Source organism: Struthio camelus, chromosome 15 (assembly GCF_040807025.1).
Source record: "Struthio camelus isolate bStrCam1 chromosome 15, bStrCam1.hap1, whole genome shotgun sequence".
Classification (NCBI taxonomy): domain Eukaryota; kingdom Metazoa; phylum Chordata; class Aves; order Struthioniformes; family Struthionidae; genus Struthio; species Struthio camelus.
The window spans coordinates 18,241,183-18,262,258 of record NC_090956.1 but is presented as its reverse complement, the minus strand read 5'-3'; the positions used below and the strand labels follow the sequence as shown (position 1 = coordinate 18,262,258).

The following is a 21,076-nucleotide window of genomic DNA, read 5'->3' as shown; positions in this document are numbered from 1 at the left end:
TTGGGGCACCATGGATGCTGGGGCACCACGGATGTTGGGATGCCAGCGGCTGGGTGTTGGGGCACCACGGATGCTGGGGTGTCAGACAGATGCCCGCAGCCCGGTGTTACCGGGGGTGTTGGGGGTACACCGGACCGAGCGCCCCGGGGGTGCCAGAGGTAGCAGGGGTGCTGGGAGCGCCGTGGAGGCCGGCGGCACGAGGTGCCCATGTTCACGCGCACACATACATACAGCTGTACCACACCTACGCCTAGCTGAGCGCACAGCACAGCCGGGCTGCGGGGGGTCCCGGCCGTCCCGGGGGCCGCGCCCCCTCCCCCCCCCCGCACGGCTCCAGGTGCGCGGGGGCGGGGCCGGCAGCCCAGCCCTGCCCCGCCCCCTACCGCCTCGCCAATCGGGAGGCGGCAGCAGCGGAGGCCCCGCCCCTCCGGCGCCAAGCCCCGCCCCCGCGCTTTTAAAGCCGCCCCCCGCGCGCGGCACGGCCAGAGCGAGGGGAGCGTCCGCCGCCCGGGCCGCCGCCGCCATCGCCGCCGCCATGGAGTGACCGGCGCGGCCCGCCCCGCCCCGCCGGTAAGTCCCGCTCCCCGCCGCGCCCCGCCGGGACGGGGGGCCTCGGGGCGGCCCCGGCCGCCGCTGTCTGCGTGGGAGCTGCCCCCGCCCCGACGGCGCTGCCCGACGGCGGCCGCCCGCCGGGAGCGCGGGGCTGGGGCGATGCTGGGTCTGCCGCCCTTCCCGGGAGGGACTCGGGGCCGCGGAGGGCAAGCGCTGCTCCCTGCGCCTGGCCGCCGCCAGGGCCGGCGGCGCGTCCCGCTGCGGCTTGGGGGAGATGCTCCAGCCACGAGCGTTTGGGGCCTCTCTTCTGAGCCAACAGTTCTCACTTCTGTCCCCCCCGTGCCCCACAGAGGCAGGTCTTGTCCTGCTGGTACCCAGTCGCAGCCGGTACCGGGGCAGCTGGGCTGGCCGGACCCAGTCAGAGCCGGGCTGCTGCCCACACGGCGCTGGGCAGTGCTGCTGTGAAGGATGACACTAATTACTATTTTCCCTGCTCCATGCCAAGCCGGGGTGGCCCTGACGCAAGCGCTCCCTCGCCCGGCTGGCTGCGCCGCCTCGGCTCACCTGCTGCGCCGGCGGGAGCCACCTCGCGTGGCAGGAGGAAGCGCTCGGGGACAGCGAGGCGCGAGGAGCCGCCCGAGTCAGGGGATAGGAATCCGCCTGTGCGACGGGCCGGGCCGGGCCAGGGCGAGGGGTGCGCGCGTGGCAGGCGGCACAGCCGGCCTCCGCGCCCTGCGCTTAGCTCCTGTTTGGACTCCGGAGGCGGTTTGTCTCCGAGGAAAGCGGCTCTGCTGGTTTTTCTCATTCCTGGCACCTGAGATGGAGGGAGTGTGTGGCTGGGTGCTCGGGTCAAAGGGGCAGGAGCAGAGCGGGGGCTAGGGCAGGAAGAGCGAAGGAGGGGAAGCTAGCTCGAGCAAGGGGACCGAGAGCCCCGGGGAATGCAATAACCAGGCCTGCATTCCTCCAGGGCTGCTGCGGAAACTTTAATTAAATAGGGAGGGGAGCCCGGGAGGAGGTGGGAGCTCTGGCACGGGGGGGGGGGGGGGGGGGGGGGGGGTTTGAAGGGAAGGAGGATTAAGGGCTAATCCTGCATCCCCCCTGCTGGGTCCCAGGAGGGGGCGCGTGCTGACATGGGCTTGTTTGGAGGGCTTGCACGGGAGGATGGCGGCTGGCCCGGCAAAGCGCCGGGGAGGAGAGCAGCGCCTGCAACCCGAGCCGGCTGCCCAGGCGGCTGTGAAGGCGCCGCATTCCTCCGCGTGCGGGGGCCTTGCGCACCTCCGCGCCGCGGGTGTGCGGTGACGGTGCCCGGGGCTCGGCTTCTTACGGGGACCCGGCGCGGCCTCCCCCGGTGCTGGCGAGGGGCGGAGGCGGGCCACCAGCCTGGCAGCGTGTCCTTAACAACGATGGCTTTGTTTGGCGCGAGGAGTCGGGGAGCGGACGGATGCGGGGCCTTGCTCGGCCGTGCGGCGTGGGTGGCCACGGGACAGGCAGTGGGAAGGGACATCCCTGCCATGCCGGCTCCCCTGGCCTCAGGGACCTGCTGCGACGCTGGCAGCGCTCAGCACTCTGGCGTCGGGCAGTGCAACGCAGGTGCGGCCGATGGGTGCTCTGGTGCTGGCGAGGGGCCAGCGGTGGTTGGGAATAGCCCTGGCTGGGGACTGTAGCTGGGGAGAGCAGGGGTCTGAGGGGCCCATGGGGCAGGGAGGGCGCTTGCCTGGCAGGAGAGGACAGCAGGCATCTCTGGGGCAAGCTGGGTCAGGCTGTGCTATGGCAGTGCCCTGGGGGACCTGCTGTCCTGGCGTGTGGATGTGGCTTTGGGATCTGAGAGCAGGTACAAGGCTATGGTGGAGAAAATAGGTGTTTGGGGCCTGAGGGCCCCAGCAGGCTGCGGGGCTGAGCCCCGGGACCAGCCCTGTGCCCAGCATGATCCCTGTGGGTCAGCCCCCCGAGGAGACCTGCCGATGGCTTCCCCACGAGCTGCTCGAGGCAGCCTTCCTCATGCAGTACCCTGGGCACCTGGCGAGCGTTTGGGCAGCGGCAGTTGGTACACAGAGCTTTTGGGACCCCTTGGCCTGACAGTAACAGTCCCTTCCAATCCGTCCTGTCCCTCCGCACAGCTCCTCTTGGGAGCACCTCTAGGGTTACTGGCCCCCACGCAGGGACACCACACAAGTAAGCAGCCACTTTGGAGATGGGCACTTCCCCGAGCAGCAGGGAAAGGCAGGGGCACCTCCTGTGGTGAGGGGCAGGAGACAAACCTGGCCCTGACCAGCCCGCACCCTGCGGTTCGTGGATGGGGAGTCCCTACTGCCACCTTAGCAGGTGGCTCTGCCCGTCCACAAGCTGTGACTGAGCTGGCTGCAGGGATGTCTGACCTGGCATCTGGCTCCTTAAACACGACTGGTACAAAATGAGTTGCTGTCTATGTCTGCAGGACTGGCCTTCCCTTTGGCCACAGCGGTGAGTGCACAGCAGAGGTGCTGGATCGCTTGCCCTGGGCAGGGAGCAGGGCTCGCATCAGCGGGCGCCTCTTGGGCAGCTCCCCGCAGGATTGTGGAGCCCAGGGAAGCAACAGGCAGCTCATGCTGGTAATGGAGAAAGCGCTCCCACCCTAGCAGGCTGGCAGGGAAAGGCTGAGCGAGACTGGGGGAAGCTGAGCCCAGATCCTCCCGCAGCCGGAAAATATGAATAATTCGGCAAGTATCTGTGGTGCAGGCTTGGGGGAGCCTGGCCAAGGCAGCAGCAGGCAGCGTCCGAGCGAGCGCACTCGCAGGCTGCTGGCAGTGGGGGTCAGCTGGATGGCTTAGCACCCATAGAAGAAGCGGGGCTTCGTCTCCATCCCTCGGACCCTGTCTTGGACCCTGTGGTGCTGCTCCCTGCCTGCCTCCCCCTTTTTGGAGGGGTAAGCACTGCCAGCTCATCTGAAGCTGGGAAATCCCGCTGAGCTGGGTTAACCCCTGAGTGACTTGAAGGCCTAAAGCACATCAGGGCACTGAGCCTGAAGTGAAGATGGGCTCTGCGGGATGCTGGGCTGGGGTGCTTTGGGGAGGTCTGTGCCAGAGGAATGCAGTGCTCTGGAGGGAGAGGAGGAGGCAGAGGCGGGAGCAGTGATGTCGGCGGTGAGCTGTGCTCTTCCATCAAGGGTGGAGCGCACTGCTCGGGGCGGCTGCGTTATGCTGCGCTGACCTGCCCTGCGCTCGTGGTGAGGTGGGGATACTTGCGGTCACGGCCGGGCCACGGTGGGGCCAGACTAACCTGCCTGGGGCCGGGCGAGTGGGGAGCCTGGCAGCTGGGGAGGAAATGCCAGCGTAATTAAAGGGACGAGAGACTTGGAGTCAGCAGCTGGTTGCAGCATGGGACACGTCAGCGAAACCCGACCCTGGCATTGCAAAACCGAGTCCCAGCCCCAGGCTTGCGCCCCGCCAGCAGGCCTGGCCAGGGCTCCCGTGAGCTCCAGCGCTGCCCCTCCAGGGTGGCCCAGCACTCTGAGCCCTGCTCTCCCCTCTCCCTGCAGCGGGGCGTGCCCAGCAGGCTGTCCCAAATCCAAAGCCCCTGGCCTGCTAGCAGCCTGGCCAGCAGCTCGGCTCCTGTCCTGCCCCAGCCCCATGCTGCAGAGCTGGCCCAGCTAGCCTTTGTCCTGGCTGTCACCTCTGGCTGCCAGCCCGGCCCCGTGCCCTGTTCCAGAAGTGACACGGAGGTCTTTGCCCGTGACAGATAAGCCTGTTCCGTGTTCCTGGTTGGAGGCTGCTCCAGCCTCAGGCAGGGGCCTGAGGGCTTGACTGCCAGCCAGGCGCCCTCGGGCTGCTGCGGCAGCTCCCGTGGGGCCCCGAGCGCTCAGGCTGCCCAGCCTCCCGAGGAGGCTGCATGCGAGGGCCCTCGCTTGGCTCTTGTGTCCCAGCCGGGGACAGGCTGAGCTTGTGCCCCCGCTGCAGCGCGCAAGCAAGCCGGCCTTGCCTTTCTCTCTTCCGCCGGCCACGCACCCACCATCCGTTTCCTGAGCTCCCCTGTCCATAGCAGAGCCCTCGCAGTCCCGTCTCCCCCCAAAAAGCATTTGACAAGGCTGCACGGTGCTCTTTGGCACAAGGGCTGAGCAGAGCCAGGGTGACCTGGCTGCCTGCGTCAGCAGGGACACCCTTTTCCCTGCAGCAGCCCGCGCAGTGGTGAGGGTGCCAGCACCCAGTACTGCCCTCCCTGGTTTAGGTCCCAGCAGGCGAACGAGGTCCTGTGGAGTAGGTTGGGAGCCAGGGACGGGCCTTGGCTGTGGGCGACCCCTGTGGCGCGGAGCAGCGCCCTGGGCGAGCGCCGGCTCCGGTGTCCCCGCGGCAGGGGGCTGACGGCGCGGGTCACGGCGGGGCAGGGCCACTCAGGCCAAGTGACTCAGGCCGTTGTGGTGACCCTGCCCAGTGGCTCGGGTGCACCCCACCCTCCGGGCCCACCCAGCGAAGGGGTGAGGACACGCGCTGGTTGCAGCATTAACCCTGTCTGAGCGGGGGCGGGCGGCTAGGCACCCTGCGGCACAGTGGGGCTGGGGTATCACAGGTTGCGGGTGAGCCGGGGCTGCGGGATGGGGTGTCCCACAAGCTCGGCTCTGGCGCGCTCGTGCCCCGGGCCACCCAGCAGCGCGGGGCAAGAGAAGGGCGCAGACCGGCCCAGCACTAGACGCAGCTAGAGCCTGCCTCCCTGGCTGGCCGCAGCTCGGCCTCGGCCGCCGGCGCAGCCGAGACAGGGCCCCCCGCGGCGGAGGGGCGTCTAGGGCAGCCGGCACGTGCTGCTGCGCGACCCGGTAGCCCCCCCGCCACACACAGGGCCGGGGGCCGGCGGCCCCTTGCGAGCTGCAGGGGTTTTATTTGCCTGCAGCTATTAACAGCTCGGAGCGGCTCAGCGGGAGGGGAGGAGGCGGCAGCGGCTGCTGGGGAAGGGGCTCCCGGGGCAGGGTGCAGGGCAGCACCCAGACCTCCGGCAGCCTCGCGGGGTCAGCATGGCGCTCTCACCTCTTCCCTGCCCAGGCTGGATCTAGGGGCCAAGGCCAGCGGAGACGAGGGGGTTGGAGCTGGCTCCGGCTAGGAAAGGGCCGACTCCGTGGCCCGCTAGGATGCAGCCACAGCACCCGAGGTCCCGAGCAAACCTGGCGCTCCAGGCACAGCCCTGCTCACCCCAGTGCAGACGTGGCGGTGCTCTGGCTCCGCGGTCCCTTCCCCAGCTGTGTGCACAACCCGTCCTGCTCGTGCCACCCCTCCCCTGTGCTAATTAGGGCGCTCATTAAACAGGCTGAAAGACGGCGCTGAGAGATGAGTGGGCCCCGCGCAGCGCGGCCAGCCAGCCTCCCCCTCGCTGGCTTGGTGTGCAGAGCAAGGACATCAGAGGGGGCATCTCGCCAGGGCTGTACGCAGCCCTGCCTGTGCCAGGGAGCATCCTCCCTTTTCTCCCCGGCGTTCATCAGCCGTGCTGTCTGTCTGTCTGTGCTAGAGGGACGAGGAGCCTGCAGCCCAGCGGCTCCATGGCCCGGTGAGGCTGGCCAGGCCCCTGGCAAGGCTGACTGCGAGCGTGGCTGTGCCGGGCTGGGTGCCCACAGTGCTGGCAGGGAGGGTTGGAGGAAAGGGGACACGGGGGAAGCTTTGTGGGGCCAGAAGTTATAGCATGCAGCTGGGGATTTGGGAGATGAGAGCGCTGGAGCCCTGCTAAGGGCTGAGCCCACGGAGGGCTCGCAGCTTGGCCGCACGTCCCTCTGCTCCGAGGCTCAGGGATGCCTACGAAAGGCAGGATGGCACCAGGGCTAGAGGCCCCCCAGCCTTGCCAGGCGGCTCTGCTCCGAGGAGCTGGGCGACAGCAGCTCCTGGGGGAGCGCGTGGCCTCTCCAGGGACCAGAGCTGCCCTGCAGCGGGCTGGGCGGTGAAAGCCGCCCCCGAGCGGGCCAGGGTCCTGTGCTGTACAGCCCTGCGCGAGCCACGGCAGAGGCCTCTGCCCTGTGCGACTTGTCCATCGGCAGCGGTGTGCTGCCTTCAGTGGGAGGGCGAAGGCTCGTGATGGGGAGAGGATGGAGGAGCGCCATCCCACCATGCCAGCCTTGTGGTCAGTCCTGGTCACATCCCCTGAGCCAGCCAAGGATGGGATGGGGCGAGCTGAGCCTGGGTCCAGAGCTGGGACCTGCCACCATCCCCTCCCTGCCGAGCCCCGGCTCCGCTCCCTGCCTCGGTGCGGCGGCCGGGCAGAGACATGGTGTAACATCTGCTGGCTGACTCAGGGATGGGGAACGTGCGCTCCCGGGGAGCTGTGCCCGCAGCATCGCTTTGGCTCCAAAAGGGAGCAAGAAACAGGACACCCCAGCAGCTGGCACGCTGGCGAGCGGGGAGGACGGGGTGCAGAGCCGGGGTGCGGGGGAGCAGGCAGCGCAGCTCCAGCCAGCGCAGAGACCCGGCAGGCAGTGCTTTTTTGGCCCCGTATCGCTGTGAGTAACGCCAGCACGTCGCCGCCTTTGCGAACGTCTCCAGCCACCCTCGTGCTGGAGCCGTGTCCCCAGCATCCGGATCCAGCCGCGGCTGGAGCTAACCCAACTGGGCTGTGCTCCCTGGGGCGCGCGGTGCCTGGCGTTGTGAGCAGGAGCTGGGCAGAGCTGTGCCGGCGGGGGCACAGCGGGCGCTGCGGCGGGCACGCGGGGACAGCATCCTGGTGGGCACAGTGCCTGTACCCAGCTCAGACCGCTACCAGGGTGCTGACGCTTGCTTTAAGTGTCCCCCTGCCCTCCTGGACCTCCCTCCTTGCCTCGGCGGACGGCAGGGACGAGACCCGCACCCCGCGGGACTGGGCTGCCAGGGTGGCCCTGCCGTGGGGAGCAGGGCGCTGTGACTCCATCCGGCTCCGGATGGCTCTGAGGGGCCGAGTTGGCCCTCTCGCTGGCTGGTGTTGGGCCCCTCCAGGCAGGACGCAGGTGGCTGGGTGCCGTGCGGTGGGTGCGTGGGGCAGGGCTGGCCGAGCTGTGCTCTGGGGCAGGCAGCGCTTTGTTAGCCAAGGCCACCCCACGGGTGGTGCGTGGGTGCTACCTTTGGGTGCCCCTCCTGATCTCTGTGCGCTCCCTGTTTTGCCTACAGGGGTGCCTAGAGGGTGCTGGCTTGACACCAGCGCTCTCTGCACCGTGGGCCGGGCCCCATGGCCGAGGGATGCTGGCAGAGCTGGGGGGCGCAGCCTGCGTTTGGGGAGAGGCAGCTCCCGCCCTCGTCCGGCGCGGTCAGGACGCTGGAGGGTGCGTTGCGGTTTGTTTACCTAGAAGTGTTACAAACAACCCAAAATACACTGTCTTGGGCTCCGAGTTCAGCCTGACCTTGGGGGCTGCGTGCCCGCTGCAGCGGGGGCGGCCGGCAGCTCCCGGGCGCTGCTTGCCGGGCACGGAGGGATGGCGGGGCACGGGCCGACGCACCGACCGCGCGGAGCCCCAGGGGGGTTGGCCCCACGCGGCGCAGCTCGGGGTGGCCGTCGGCTCAGCACGAGCAAAGGGTTAACACGCTCAGCGCGGCGGCCGGCGGCTCCCACCCCTTCCCTGGCGCGGAGGCTGAGCCCGGCGCGTCTGCTCGGATGGAGGCGGCGGCGCATCCCACATGCTTGATTTGCGCCCCGCCGAGAGGAGCCCGGGACGGCGCCGCGCCTGCCGCCGGGAAGGTAGGGGCGCGTTGCTAGCCACGGACCGAAGGGCTTCGCCGCAGCCCCAAAAGGCCAGGCCCGAGCCGCAGGGGCGCGTGCGCGGCCGAGTGGGAGGGGGCACGGGAAGGCACCACATCCCCAAATCCTGGGGAAAAGGCAGGAGCCAGCAGGACTCAGAGGAGGCACCAGCGCAGCGGGGACTTTCCTCTGCAGTCCCTTTGGGGCTGGCGTGTCCCGGGCAGGGCTCGCGGAGACAGCAAGAGGCCAAGGGCCCTGCAGGACGGGCCAGCCGCGGGGCTGGCAGTGCAGCCGCTCGGTTCTTCCTGGCTGTGAAGGCCAGGCCCAGGAGGCCACGGCGAGGCAGGAGCTGTGCCTGCCTGATGGGCAGCCCGGGGACAGCCCGGCTCTCCCTGCCCCACTCGTGAGCCGGGCTCGGGGGCTCCTGCCCCCAGCGCTGCCTGGGAGCTGCGGCGAACCAGCCCTCCTCTGCTAGCATCGCTGCAGGTTGCCTGTGAAGCACTGGAAAAGCCAAATATTTTCCATGTGAAGCAGCACTGGCACTCGCCTGTGGGACAGGAGCCCAGGGGAGCCGGCTGGGGCCTTGCTGCCCTGGACTTGCGTGCCTCGCCCTCTCTCTCCTGGTTTCTCCGGGTGTCCTCCCTGGCCAGAGCCCGAGCACTTTCCAGCCTGAGCAGGAGGATGCTTGGGCCAAACCGTGCAGAAGCAGGAACTGCCGCTCCAGCCCACCCCTGCACCCTCGCCTCCCTCCGAAGACTTGCCAGGGGCATTTGCTTGATGCATCCTGACTCACGCAAGCTGGCGCAGCCACCCCTCTGCCCCACTCTCCGACCCCAGTGGCTGGATGCGGAGCCCCTGGAGACTGTGCAGGGCTTGCAGGAGGGAGGTCTGAAGCTCCCTACCACCCCACTTCCCAGGGATTGCTCTTGTCCCAGGTGGGAGACACTGCACCCTGGGACACACGCAGCCCTGGGACATGGAGGAATACTGAAACGATCCCCTGTGGCAGGGCTTAGCACCTAACCGTGACTGGGTTTCTCTCTCCTGCAGAGTCGACACCATGAGCCAGCTGATTCTTTGCGGGCTGCTTCTCTTTGCCTCCGGGGACCTCATTCAGGCATGTCCTGCAGGCTGCCAGTGCCAAGACCCTAAGACCATCCTGTGTGCAGCAAGACGAGGCCACACTGTGCCCAGCGGGCTGCCCCAGAACACCCTGTCCCTGTACGTCTTTGAGAATGGCATCACGATGCTCAGTGAGGACAGCTTTGTGGGCCTGCCTGCCCTTCAGCTCTTGGACCTCTCACAAAACAAGATTACCAGCATCCAGAAAAACGTCTTCCAGCCCTTAACAGAGCTCGTCAACTTGGACCTGTCCTCTAACCACCTGCAAGAGATCACCAATGAGACCTTCCATGGGCTGCGGCTCCTGGAGCGGCTCTACCTGCAGAGGAACAGGATCCAGCACATCCATGCTGCTGCATTTGACACTCTCGAGAACCTACTGGAGCTGAAATTGCAGAACAACCAGCTCTGGGCCGTGCCTCCCCTTGACCTGCCCAACCTCCTGCTGCTGGACATCAGCTGGAACAAAATCCCCGCTATTGCACCTGGGGCCTTCCATGCTGTTAACATTGAGTCTCTAAAGATCGCGGGCCTGGGCCTAACAAGCCTGGATGAGGAGCTTTTCCAGACCCAGAACAACCTCCATGAGTTGGACGTCTCTGACAACCTGCTGGAGCGTGTCCCAGCAGTGCTGCGGCGGCTGGGGAGCCTCACCAAGCTCAGTCTGGCTGGGAATGCCCAGATCTCCCAGCTGCTGGCAGAGGACTTCCACAACCTTCACAACCTCCAGGAGCTGGACATCAGCAACCTCAACATAAACACCATCCCTCGGGACTTCTCCGGCTTCTTCCCGAGACTCCGGGCCATGACAGCTGCAGGCAACCCCTTCAACTGCATCTGCCAGATGAGCTGGCTCGTGCACTGGGTGAACGCCAGTGGTGTGGTTCTCCGGCGGCCCGAGGAGACACGGTGCCACTTCCCCCCCAAAAACTCAGGCAAGCTTCTCCACCACCTGCAGTACACTGACTTCGGCTGCCCCACCACCACCACTACCACCACCACCACCACCACCACCCTGCGCACCACCACGCTGCAGCTGCCCGCTCTCCTCCCCACCAGCGGCCGCCCATCGCTGGAGCCCAGCACTTCAGCTCCCACCCTGGAGGCCAGGGCCCCGCAGGGCAGCTCCACACCGATGCTGTTCAGCGCCCCGTTGGGCCCCACGAGCCCCCCCACGCAGATCTGCCCCCCTCGCACATGTCTGAATGGCGGCACCTGCCAGCTGGATGCACAAAACCACCTGGAGTGCCTGTGCCCGGAGGGATTCGCTGGGGTCTACTGCGAGTTGGAGGTGAGGAGGACGACGGTGTTGCCAGCCACGCAGGCCCCCACTCAGAGCAGGCAGATCAGCATCAAGCAGGTCAGCAGCACGTCCTTGAAAGTGGACTTGCAGAACTATGTCCAGTCCAAAGCGCAGCTGAAGGGCATCCGCCTGAGCTACCGAAATCTCTCTGGGCCAGACAAGCGGCCCGTCATGCTGCGCTTACCAGCCTCGCTCTCCGAATACACTGTGAGGGCGCTGAAGCCCAACTCCACCTACCGGGTCTGCATCGGGCCTCTGGGGGAGAAGGTCTCCAAGGAGGAGTTCTGCGTTGAGGTGCAGACCTTGCAAGTGACCCACCAGCAGCACTCGCCTGTCACGCAGAGCAAGGACAGCAACCTCACCCTCATGATCGTCCCGGCGCTGGCCGCTGTGCTGCTGCTGGTGGTGGTGGTCACAGCTGTCACATACTACCGCCGGCACCGCCGGGCAAAGACGCACACCAGTGCCGGGGTGGACTCCAGCCCCCTGGAGCTGGAAGGTGTGAAAGCCTGCCTGGAAAATGGGGATTTGAGCAACCACAGCCACAAGGGGCCAGAGAACGCAATGCTTTCAAACACCTTGGAGTGTGAGGTGCCGCTCATGCAGTCACACTACCCCAGCAACAACAACACCACAGCACTAAAGCCATCCTATTTCTAAAGCAAGAGGGGACAGGCTGCCAGGCGAGGAGAGCCCCGGACTGAGACGAGGGGTGCGCTCCAGGAGCGGTGCCAGGGCTGTGTCCCTTCCGGGACGAGGAACACTGAGGAGTTAACTAAATTAAGGCGGAAACCCAAAACTCGTAACGTGCAATTTCTGAGAGGCTTACACACTTAGGGAGTAGACACTAATTTTACCGCTCAGCTTATGACTAAGTGCCTTGATTTCTGTGACTCTACGTAGAACGTGGGTAGCGAAAGAAGGTTTTTTTTTTTTTTAATTTAGGGTTTGGGTTGGCCTTTTTTTTTTTAGCTACTGCTAAGAAGAAACTTGTCTGTGACTTAGCTAAGGGGCATCAATGTGCTGGTAACAAAGGGTCCCTCAGCTAAGCATGGCCTGTGACTCTGAACTCCCTGGGAAGTTGATGTGAGCAGCAATAAGGAAAGACCCCCATCCCCCGCAGGAGGCCAAGGTGCTGGGACCCTCGGCCTCTCTGTGCCGTGCATCGAAGGAAGTGCCAAGAAGGCGAACCGGCAATCGAAGCTTTAAGAACTCGGAGAGAATATTTATACATGGTTATTTCCCATTTCTTCTGGGAAAGCTCTTTTCTAGTACAGGTTTGCGTACACCTGTTTTGTAAGGCAGACAGAAGGGTGTCTTTTTGTAAAAAAAAAAAAATAAAATGAATAATAATAATAACTAAAACCTCTGCACAGCGTTTGCAGTCATGGAGGGCTGCGTTAGAGCCCTCTCGATGGCTCCTCAGTCCTGCTGGGTGAGCAGCCAACATGCGGTTTCCACTTCTGCAATTGCAATCACTCCCCATTTCCATCCCAGATGTGGCCTGGGCTCTCAGCGCCTGCTGGGCCTGATCCTGCGAGCCGGGCAGGCAGAGCTGGCAGCCGCGTTTACTTGGGTTTCTCCCAGCACAGGACTTCATCGCCCGAAGCCTCTGTGGCCCTGCTCTGGCGTTGGCATTGCCCTGCTTGGGGTCAGGCTGGGTTTTGGGGCTGCCGCGAAGCCCGGCCCGCTGTGAGTGCCGGTTACTCCGGGAAGGCTCCTGGCACAGGGTGACCCGCGACGGGGTGGCTCGGCCACGCGTCCCGCTGGGCTTCGGCCCGCGGCGGGGGCAGCGCTGTGTGTCAGCCTGCGGAGGACGGGGAAGGCCAGCCGCGTTTTCCTGTTGTTGTTGGAGGGGCAGCGGGATGAGTCAGGGCACGGAGGGGAGCGTTCCCGGCTCTCGGCCGCGGCGCTGGGGCGGCTTCACCCCGACAAAGCTCTCCCCCACTGCGAGCGTTAGAGGTGTTACAAAAACAGAGGCCACAAGTTTCAAATAAGACCCTGCCCTGTGCATCAGCCAGCGTTACTTCATCCCTATCCCAACTGCCAGATGTCTCCGGGGGCAGGCGGGACAAACAACCCAACCCAGCTCCGATGACCTCCTGACGTCACCCTCATCCTCCTCGGGATGTAGCCACCAAGCCAGGCCCGCGCTGATGGGCTAGACGGTGCTTCTCCTCCCGCCGTGGGCACCCGCGTCCCAGGCCGTGCAGCCCGGCCGGCTCCGAGTGCCGCTGAGCTGCGTGGCAGCCCTGACGCGCCTGTGCCAAGCGCGTTGGCCTTTCTGCTCAAGCACGGCAGGAGGGTCGCAAGAAGGGGAGGCTGAGGGCTGCGCCCTCCCAGTCCCCTGCACCCAGCTGCCCGCCCAGCACCCTGCCCGGCGCTGGGGCTCCACCGGGGCCGGGAGCAGCAGCCGCGATGCAGTGGGCGAAGGAGAAACCACCAGCTCCTACCAGAGCTGCAGGAGACCGGCCGCGAGCCCCAACACGGGCAGCTGCCGCGCTGCCGTGCCGGGTCAGGCCCCGCTGCTGCCCGTCCCGCTCCCGGCGCGGTGCCAGGCGAGGCTTTGCGGATGCTGCAGGCTGCCTGGCCGCAGCCCAGCCAGGTATTTACCCGCAGCTTTGGGGAGTGCGAGAATCTGCATTTTGCTCAGTCCGGCACTTCCTTCCCCAAATCCCATCGCTATTGACACAGCTGCCTTGCGCCTGCTCCCCGCCTGGCCGCGACGCCAGCCCCAGCCGCTCGCCCGCTGCCTGCCGGGGCCCGGGCAGAGCTAAGGGTGCCCCTCGCCCTGCTCGGGGTCGTGGGCTCCGGCATGGCCCGGAGCAGGGGCAGCTTCGCCCGGCCCGGCCGGGTGCTGCCCGACGGGCACCGCGCAAGGCGAGAGGTGACGGCAGCGGGCCCAGACCAGATACGGCACCGCTCTGGGGGCGCCCCGCGGCCGTGGGGGCGGCGGCAGCACCCTGCCGCGGTCCCTGCGCACCCTGCAAGCGGCTGCCAGGGGAGCCCCGGCTCTGCCCCCAAGACGGAGGGTGCTCGGCGACCGTCCAGCAGCAGCCCTGCGCCGGGGGCCCCCGCGCACCTCGAGCGGCCTCCCTTCCGCCCGGCCCCCGCGCGGGACCCCGCGCGCCCTCGGCCCCGAGCAGCCGCTTGCATGCGCGCGCGCGCGCGCCGGTGGCGGGGCTTGGAGCCGGCGTGAGGCAGGTTCCCGCTGCCAAGTGCTTTCTGCTCTCTCCTCTGGTTTTAATCGTTTTCCAATCCTTTATCTTTGGGGCTGGAATTTTCCAGGTTGGGTCCCTGCCCGCGGAGGTACCTTTCGGTCGGAGAAAACGAGCAAAGCGGGCGCAGCTGCTGCTCCGCCGGCGAACGCGGCCCCCTCGTCGGCCACGGAGAGCGGAGGCTTTTGGCCGGCCGGCTGCCGAAAGGGTTACAGCCGCGCGCTGCAACCTGACCTGGCCGTCTCGCTCCCCGGGAGCGGTGTGCGCGGCCTCGCAGCGGGGCCGCCCGCGCCTGGCAGCTCTTCAGAGCCGGCCGCCGAGCGGCTCAGGTGAGCGGCAGCGGCGTCGCTGGCCCCGCGAGCCGCCCCGCGCCCTGAGCGCCCTGCTTGCTGGCGGCGTGCGGCCGCCAGCGCTGCAGCAGCCCCTCGCGCTTGCCCCAAAAGCGCCTCCCCCCACCTCTGCCGCGGGGCGCAAGGGCAAAGGGGACACAAGCGAGCCGGGGGCCGAGGCAGGGCCAGCGCCGAGCTCCACCGCGCCGGGGCAGCCCGCGCGGCGCCCACCCCAGAGCGACGCAGGCCGCAGCGCCGCTGCCCGGCTGCTGAGCCCCGACTCTTTCGGGACACCGCCGGGTGGATGACGGCCCCTCCAGCACCGGCGCACAGCTGCCCCCCAGGGAGCAGCCCGGGGCAGCAAGGCCAGGCAGGCTCCCCCGCGGCCGGTGCCGGGCTGCCGTCCGGAGCGAGGAGCCGGGCGCGCTCTGGGCGCGATTGGGGCCGCGCCGGCGGGGCGGGCGCCCTCCCCGCCGCCCCCAGGTGGGCTGCCGGCCGGGCTGGCTGCCGTTCGGGCCGGCGGCGGCGGGGGCCCCTCGCCGGCAGGCGCGAGGGCCACGCTCGCCCGCTCAAAGGGCCCATTGTGGTCCTCTCCCCGCAGATTTTTTAAATTACCGTCCCAAATTCCTCCGAAAATTGCTGCTGTGTAAATATTTTCCCTGCCAGCTTTGTGTATTTTCCAGCCCGGCCAGGAGGAGAGATGAAAACGCCGCCGGCAGAGTTCAAGCTTCGCGCGGGCGGGCGGGCGGCGAGCGGGGCCTACGCAGGGCCCCGGCGCGGCCGGCCGGCCGGATGGACGGAGCTCGGGCCCCGCAGCCAGGGCCCCGGGATCTGTCCCCCCCCCGACACCGCCGTGGCCGGGGGGAGCCGCGCCGGCGGGGGGGGCTCAGCCCCCTGCCACGCCGCAGCCGGCTCGCTGGCCTCCTCCGGCCCGTTTCCGACGGCCGCTGCAGGCAGCCCCGCCGTGACAGCCCCCCCCAACCCGGCGGGGGCTGCAGCCTGCCAGCAGCGGCTTAGAGCGGCACGTTGCGCGCCGCTGCTAATTCCTCCACGCTGAATCAGCGCAGGGGAAGGATTGCAAAAGCCCTGAAACGAAACCAAAAAGAAAAAAGCAGAAATAAATAAAATAACACACAAAAAAATCCCCGCTTGCTATCAAACCCAGGCGGGCTGGCGAGCGGCAGGGCGAGGGGCTCCGCCACCCCGAGACGGCGCCCGGGGGCCAGCGGCGAGGCCGGGCCCAGGCCCTGCCGCCCATCTGGGAGCGATTTCGGCCATCGCGCCGCCGGCCGCCTTCCCGCCGGCAGCAGGCCCCTCGCAAGGCGCGCGGCTATTTTTCCACGGCGCGTAATTAGCCGGGCAGTCCCGGCGGGCCGCCGCGCCGCCTTAACCCTTTCGGCCGGCGGCGGCTCGCCTCCACGCGCGCCGCCCGCGCGCCCCGCCGCCGAGGCGGCACTCGCAGCGCGGCGGTGGCGGGCGCCCATGCCGGCTCCTCCGCGGCCCCCCCATCCCAGCGCCGGGCCGGCCCTGCGGGCGCTGCACGTCTAAGCCGGGCCGGGAGCAGGTGGGCGAGCTGCAGGCGCGCGGGGCCGAGGCGGCGGCGGCGGCAGAGCGTGCCCACCCAGCCCTGGCTGCCCCGGGAGGGCGAACAAAGCGCTCAGGGCTTCAGGGCAGCGTTGACGGCGCTTGGGGCGGCGGAAAGCCGGCTCGCCCGCGCCGTGCCGCGCCGCAGGAGGGACGGCGGCCGGCTCGCCCCCGGCGGCCCCAGCCCCGCTCCCGGCAGCCGCCAGGCTGCGTCCTGCGGGGAGCGGTCCCGCGGGCCCCCGCGGGCGAGCCGGCAGCCCAGGCCGCCAGCCACGTCCCGCCGCCCAGCTCCGCGTCCTGCGGCCCGCGCCAGCGCTCAGAGCTGCAGCAGCCCGGGCCCACGGCGCGGGCTGGAGCAGGGGCGCGCAGGGGTGCAGCGGGCTGAGCTTTCCCGGGTGAGCATCGCCGCTGGATATCGCCCCGGCACCGTAGCCTCCTGCCGCCACCCGCGCCGAGTCCTCCGCAAGCCCAGCAGCACCCCAGCCCTCCCCGAACCCCCTCCCTTGCCGCGAACCCTCCCTCCCCGCAGCCGCATCCGCTCCCGGCACCAGACTTTGCCCCCTGCAGCGGGAGAGGCTGCCGGGCCCCCCTCCGGCCCCGCAGGGTCCCCCCGGCTCAGCAACGACCCTCCCAACCGCCTTCCCCCGGCGCTGCTGCACGCTGGCTCCTCGAGGCAGGACGCGGGCGCGGAGGTGCCGAGCTGGACGGGGGCGAGCAGCTCACCGCGGCCCTCCTCCTTCCCGGGGAAGCTGCAGGGAGGGCGAAAGGTGAGGTGGCACCCGCCGGGCTGCGGCACAACAAGGCAGCCTGTGTTGTCGCCGGCTCCGGCGCGGACACGGCACCGTCCCCGGGCAGCGTCCCCGGCTGCTGCGGGCGGGCGACAGCGGGGTCTGGTCGCTGACCCGCGCGCCAGCCCCGGTAACCCAACTCCACCGGTCCTGGTTACAATTTAGGGCAACAATAACCTATTGAGGCCATTTCCTGGCTCCTGCCCGGCCGCTCCTTGATCTAATTAAAGGAGGCCGGAGGGAAGACAAAACGCGATTCAAAGGGAGCGACGGGGCGACCGAAAGGCAGCAGCCCGGTGCGGCCGGCGGCCGGCACAGCGGCCGGGGCCACCCACGCCTCCCGCTCCCGGCACCCCGGGGCGTTTCGTTGAGCGGGCCAGGGCCAGCAGCACCGTTTCCGGGCGTCAGGCAGGGACTGAGACCCCAACCGCGGCTCGCGTCGCACAAGAAAACACCCGCACGAACCGCTCGCCCAGTGCCGGCGCGCGCAGGACGGCCCCGGGGGCACCTCCTCGGGCGCCCGCCGAGCAGCCGCCCCGCCGTGCGACGGGTGCCGGGATCGCCCCGGCTGCTGCCGCGAGCGCGGTGCTTTGCAACAAGCGTCACGCACTAGCAAAGGTCTTGGCTGCTCCGTTTTCGGGGAGAAAGCGAGGACGGATCAGATCAGCTCCTCCATCTTCCACCCTCTGGGAGGCTCAGGCAGCCCTCCGGCACGAGCGTCCCTCCACGAGCCGCGACAGCACCGCGATGGGCACCCGTGTCCCCGCGCATGCACCGCACCGGGCGCCCGTCGGCCCCGCGGCGCCCCAGCCGGGGCGCTGGCGTCTGCCCTTGCTTCCCGCCCCGCGCCGGGCCCCGGCCTCGCTGCGAGCAGCAGATCCCCTCGGCGGGCTCCCTTCCTCGCGTGCAGAGCCAGCCGATGTCCAGGCTCTGGGCGCCTCCGCTGCACCCGCAGCCCTCAGTCGCCATCCCCGGAGCCGCCTTCACCGGGGCCGAGGGGCCAGCGCCCAGCAGCGCCCGTGCGCCCGGCAAGCTCCCCCCGCCACCGGCACCCCCGGGCCTCAGCCTGCTCCGTCGGGGCATTTCGCTGCGGGGGACCCCGGCGATCCCCCAGAGCGCTGCCCCGGCCGTGGCCCGGGCCGCGGCGCCGCGTGCCTGGGGCGCCCGAGCATCCCACCCCGCCGGCCGCCGGGCCGGGCGGCTTCCACGGCGGGAAAACACAGCTCTCGCTTATCACATCTGCCGGGAGCAAGCCCAAATCCCCCTCCGCGATGCTGTCATCTGCGAGAGATTTACGGGCAGCGAGAGCTGGGCTGGGGGCTGGGGTTTCGGCGGCCGGCGCTCAGCCCCGGCGCGCGCCTTTCTTAAAAAAAAAAAAAAAAAGCCCCTCCCTGCCGCTTACAGCGCGCGCCGCCGCGGAGGAGCGGGGGCCCCGGCTCACCCCGGCCCGGGGGCTCGCTCGCCCGCCCGCCGCCGCTCCCGCAGCGCCCCGCCGCCCCTCTCCCCCGCCGCCTTATCAGCTCCCTTTTCCAGGCAGCCGCAACCTCGCCGAGCCCCAGCGCGACGCGCAGATAAGAGCCGCGCACGCAGCGCCTGCCAGCCGCATTCCTCGCGGCCGATAAAGCCGGCAGCCAAAATAACTGCGGCCGGCGCAAACGGGGCCGAGAGCAGCGCCGCGCGTCTGGATCCAATTTAGCCAGGCCGGCTCGCCGCGGCCGAGCGCCGGCGGGAAGGGGCAGCGGGGAGGGCCCCGGGCGCGCGGGGGGGGGCCTGCAAAGCCGGCGACCTCGTCGGGGTGCGCAAAGCGGTGGTCGGGGTGCGCAAAGCGGCGGGGTTTGGGGCGATTCCTGCTGGTGAGGGGGCGGCGCGGTGGATGCTCTGCCGGCAGCTTCGGGGCACGGCCTGTCGGCCCTCCCTGCCCACTGCGGGGACCCCGGCTCAACCCACGCCAGCGCAGGGGGGGCTGTACCCAAGCTGGTTTTAAGGAGGAGGCTTCACCTAAAAGCAGCCCCTTGACATGACCTTTTGGAGCGCATTGTGTGCCCAAGCCTCCCTCGCTGCTGTTCACTCTGGATGCTAATGATGCCTGGCCACAAAGGACAAAGATGGAGGCTGCCGCAGCTGGAGAGCAGCTACAGCCCGCGACCACCCGCAGTGGCGCTGGAGGAAGGGATCGCTTTCCACAGCGATGCTCTCACTCTCTCCAGGACCCGGTCGAGGCTGGATGTGGCACCCCCGAGGCTGTCCCTCCACCTGCCACTTCGCCAGCAGCTCCGGGTGCAGCTGGAGGCCTCCAGCTCAGCGAGGACCTTGCCCCCCCAAGCCACCACCACAGCAGCAGGACGAAGGTGCCACCTCCTCCTTCGCCTGCCTGGGCTGATCCTCCCGGCGCGACCCGCGTTTCCTTGCCCGTGCCGTGAAGCGGGGCCGGCTGGCGGGGGCGGCCTGGGAGAGCGGAGGCCAGGGCTGAGCAGCGCGTTCCTCACCTCGGCGGGGCCAGGCAGACGAGACGTCTTCCCACGGGCTTGAAAAGGGGCGCTGACCCCTTATGGGCACCAAAGCTCCGATGGCACCTGCCAGAGGGACGGTGGCCCGCCAGCCACGGCACGGCCGCGGCCCCAGGCACGCGTGGGCACCGCCAAATGGGTTCACCGGCCTGCAACACCTTTCTGGGATGTCCAGGCGGGCCCCTCCGGGCGCCTCTGCCGGGCTCGTGTCCCACCCTGGCGCACGGCCCACCTGCCCGGCAGCCGCCCCAGCCGCTGCCCCGCTCCCACGGCTTGTCCCGTAGCTCCGGGCAGGGCGGTCCCTGCCCCAGCGCTGCTGCTGTCCCCAGCACTGCCACCTCCCCTCACAGTGCCAGGGAGTGTCCTTCCACCCCAATGCTGCTGGGGACACGGCCAGCTGTCCCCAGCACTGCCACCTCCCAACACAGTGCTATAGATTGTCCGTCCACCCCAGTGCTGCTGGGGACACGATCAGCTGTCTGTAACGCTGCCACCTCCCAACACAGCACCATGGAGCGTCCTTCTCACCCAACGCTGCTGGGGACACGGCCAGCTGTCCCCAGCACTGCCATCTACCAATGCAGCACCACAGAGCGTCCTTCTACTCCAATCCTGCTGGGGACACGGCCAGCTGTCCCCAGCACTGCCACCTCCCATCACAACACCACGGAGCGTCCTTCCACCCCAATCCTGCTGGGGACACGGCCAGCTGTCCCCAGCACTGCCATCTACCAATGCAGCACCACAGAGCGTCCTTCTACTCCAATCCTGCTGGGGACACAATCAGCTGTCCCCAGCACTGCCATCTACCAATGCAGCACCACACAGCGTCCTTCTACTCCAATCCTGCCGGAGACACGGCCAGCTGTCCCCAGCACTGCCACCTCCCATCACAGCACCACGGAGCGTCCTTCCACCCCAATCCTGCTGGAGACACGGCCAGCTGTCCCCAGCACTGCCATCTACCAATGCAGCACCACGGAGCGTCCTTCCACCCCAACGCTGCTGGGGACACGGCCAGCTGTCCCCAGCACTGCCACCTCCCAACGCAGCACCACGGAGCGTCCTTCCACCCCAACGCTGCTGGGGACACGGCCAGCTGTCCCCAGCACTGCCACCTCCCAACGCAGCACCACGGAGCGTCCTTCCACCCCAATCCTGCTGGAGACACGGCCAGCTGTCCCCAGCACTGCCACCTCCCAACACAGTGCTATAGATTGTCCGTCCACCCCAGTGCTGCTGGGGACACGATCAGCTGTCTGTAACGCTGCCACCTCCCAACACAGCACCATGGAGCGTCCTTCTCACCCAACGCTGCTGGGGACACGGCCAGCTGTCCCCAGCACTGCCATCTACCAATGCAGCACCACAGAGCGTCCTTCTACTCCAATCCTGCTGGGGACACGGCCAGCTGTCCCCAGCACTGCCACCTCCCATCACAACACCACGGAGCGTCCTTCCACCCCAATCCTGCTGGGGACACGGCCAGCTGTCCCCAGCACTGCCATCTACCAATGCAGCACCACAGAGCGTCCTTCTACTCCAATCCTGCTGGGGACACAATCAGCTGTCCCCAGCACTGCCATCTACCAATGCAGCACCACACAGCGTCCTTCTACTCCAATCCTGCTGGGGACACAATCAGCTGTCCCCAGCACTGCCATCTACCAATGCAGCACCACACAGCGTCCTTCTACTCCAATCCTGCCGGAGACACGGCCAGCTGTCCCCAGCACTGCCACCTCCCATCACAGCACCACGGAGCGTCCTTCCACCCCAATCCTGCTGGAGACACGGCCAGCTGTCCCCAGCACTGCCATCTACCAATGCAGCACCACAGAGCGTCCTTCTACTCCAATCCTGCTGGGGACACGGCCAGCTGTCCCCAGCACTGCCACCTCCCATCACAGCACCACGGAGCGTCCTTCCACCCCAATCCTGCTGGAGACACGGCCAGCTGTCCCCAGCACTGCCACCTCCCATCACAGCACCACGGAGCGTCCTTCCACCCCAACGCTGCTGG

The 21,076-nt window shown here is 68.2% G+C and overlaps 2 protein-coding genes across 4 annotated transcripts in view; one reads left to right on the top strand and one right to left on the bottom strand.

Moving 5' to 3' along the window:
- Nucleotides 1–21,076, bottom strand: part of LOC104150804 (presequence translocase associated motor 16) — a 57,073-nt gene that overhangs the window by 10,212 nt on the left and 25,785 nt on the right. The gene's annotated exons all lie outside the window — the stretch shown is intronic.
- Nucleotides 484–13,316, top strand: VASN (vasorin). Its single transcript, XM_068908791.1, has 2 exons — nt 484–570; nt 9,253–13,316. The coding sequence occupies exon 2, from the start codon at nt 9,263–9,265 to the stop codon at nt 11,285–11,287; it is 2,025 nt and encodes a 674-aa protein (XP_068764892.1). The 5' UTR covers nt 484–570; nt 9,253–9,262; the 3' UTR covers nt 11,288–13,316.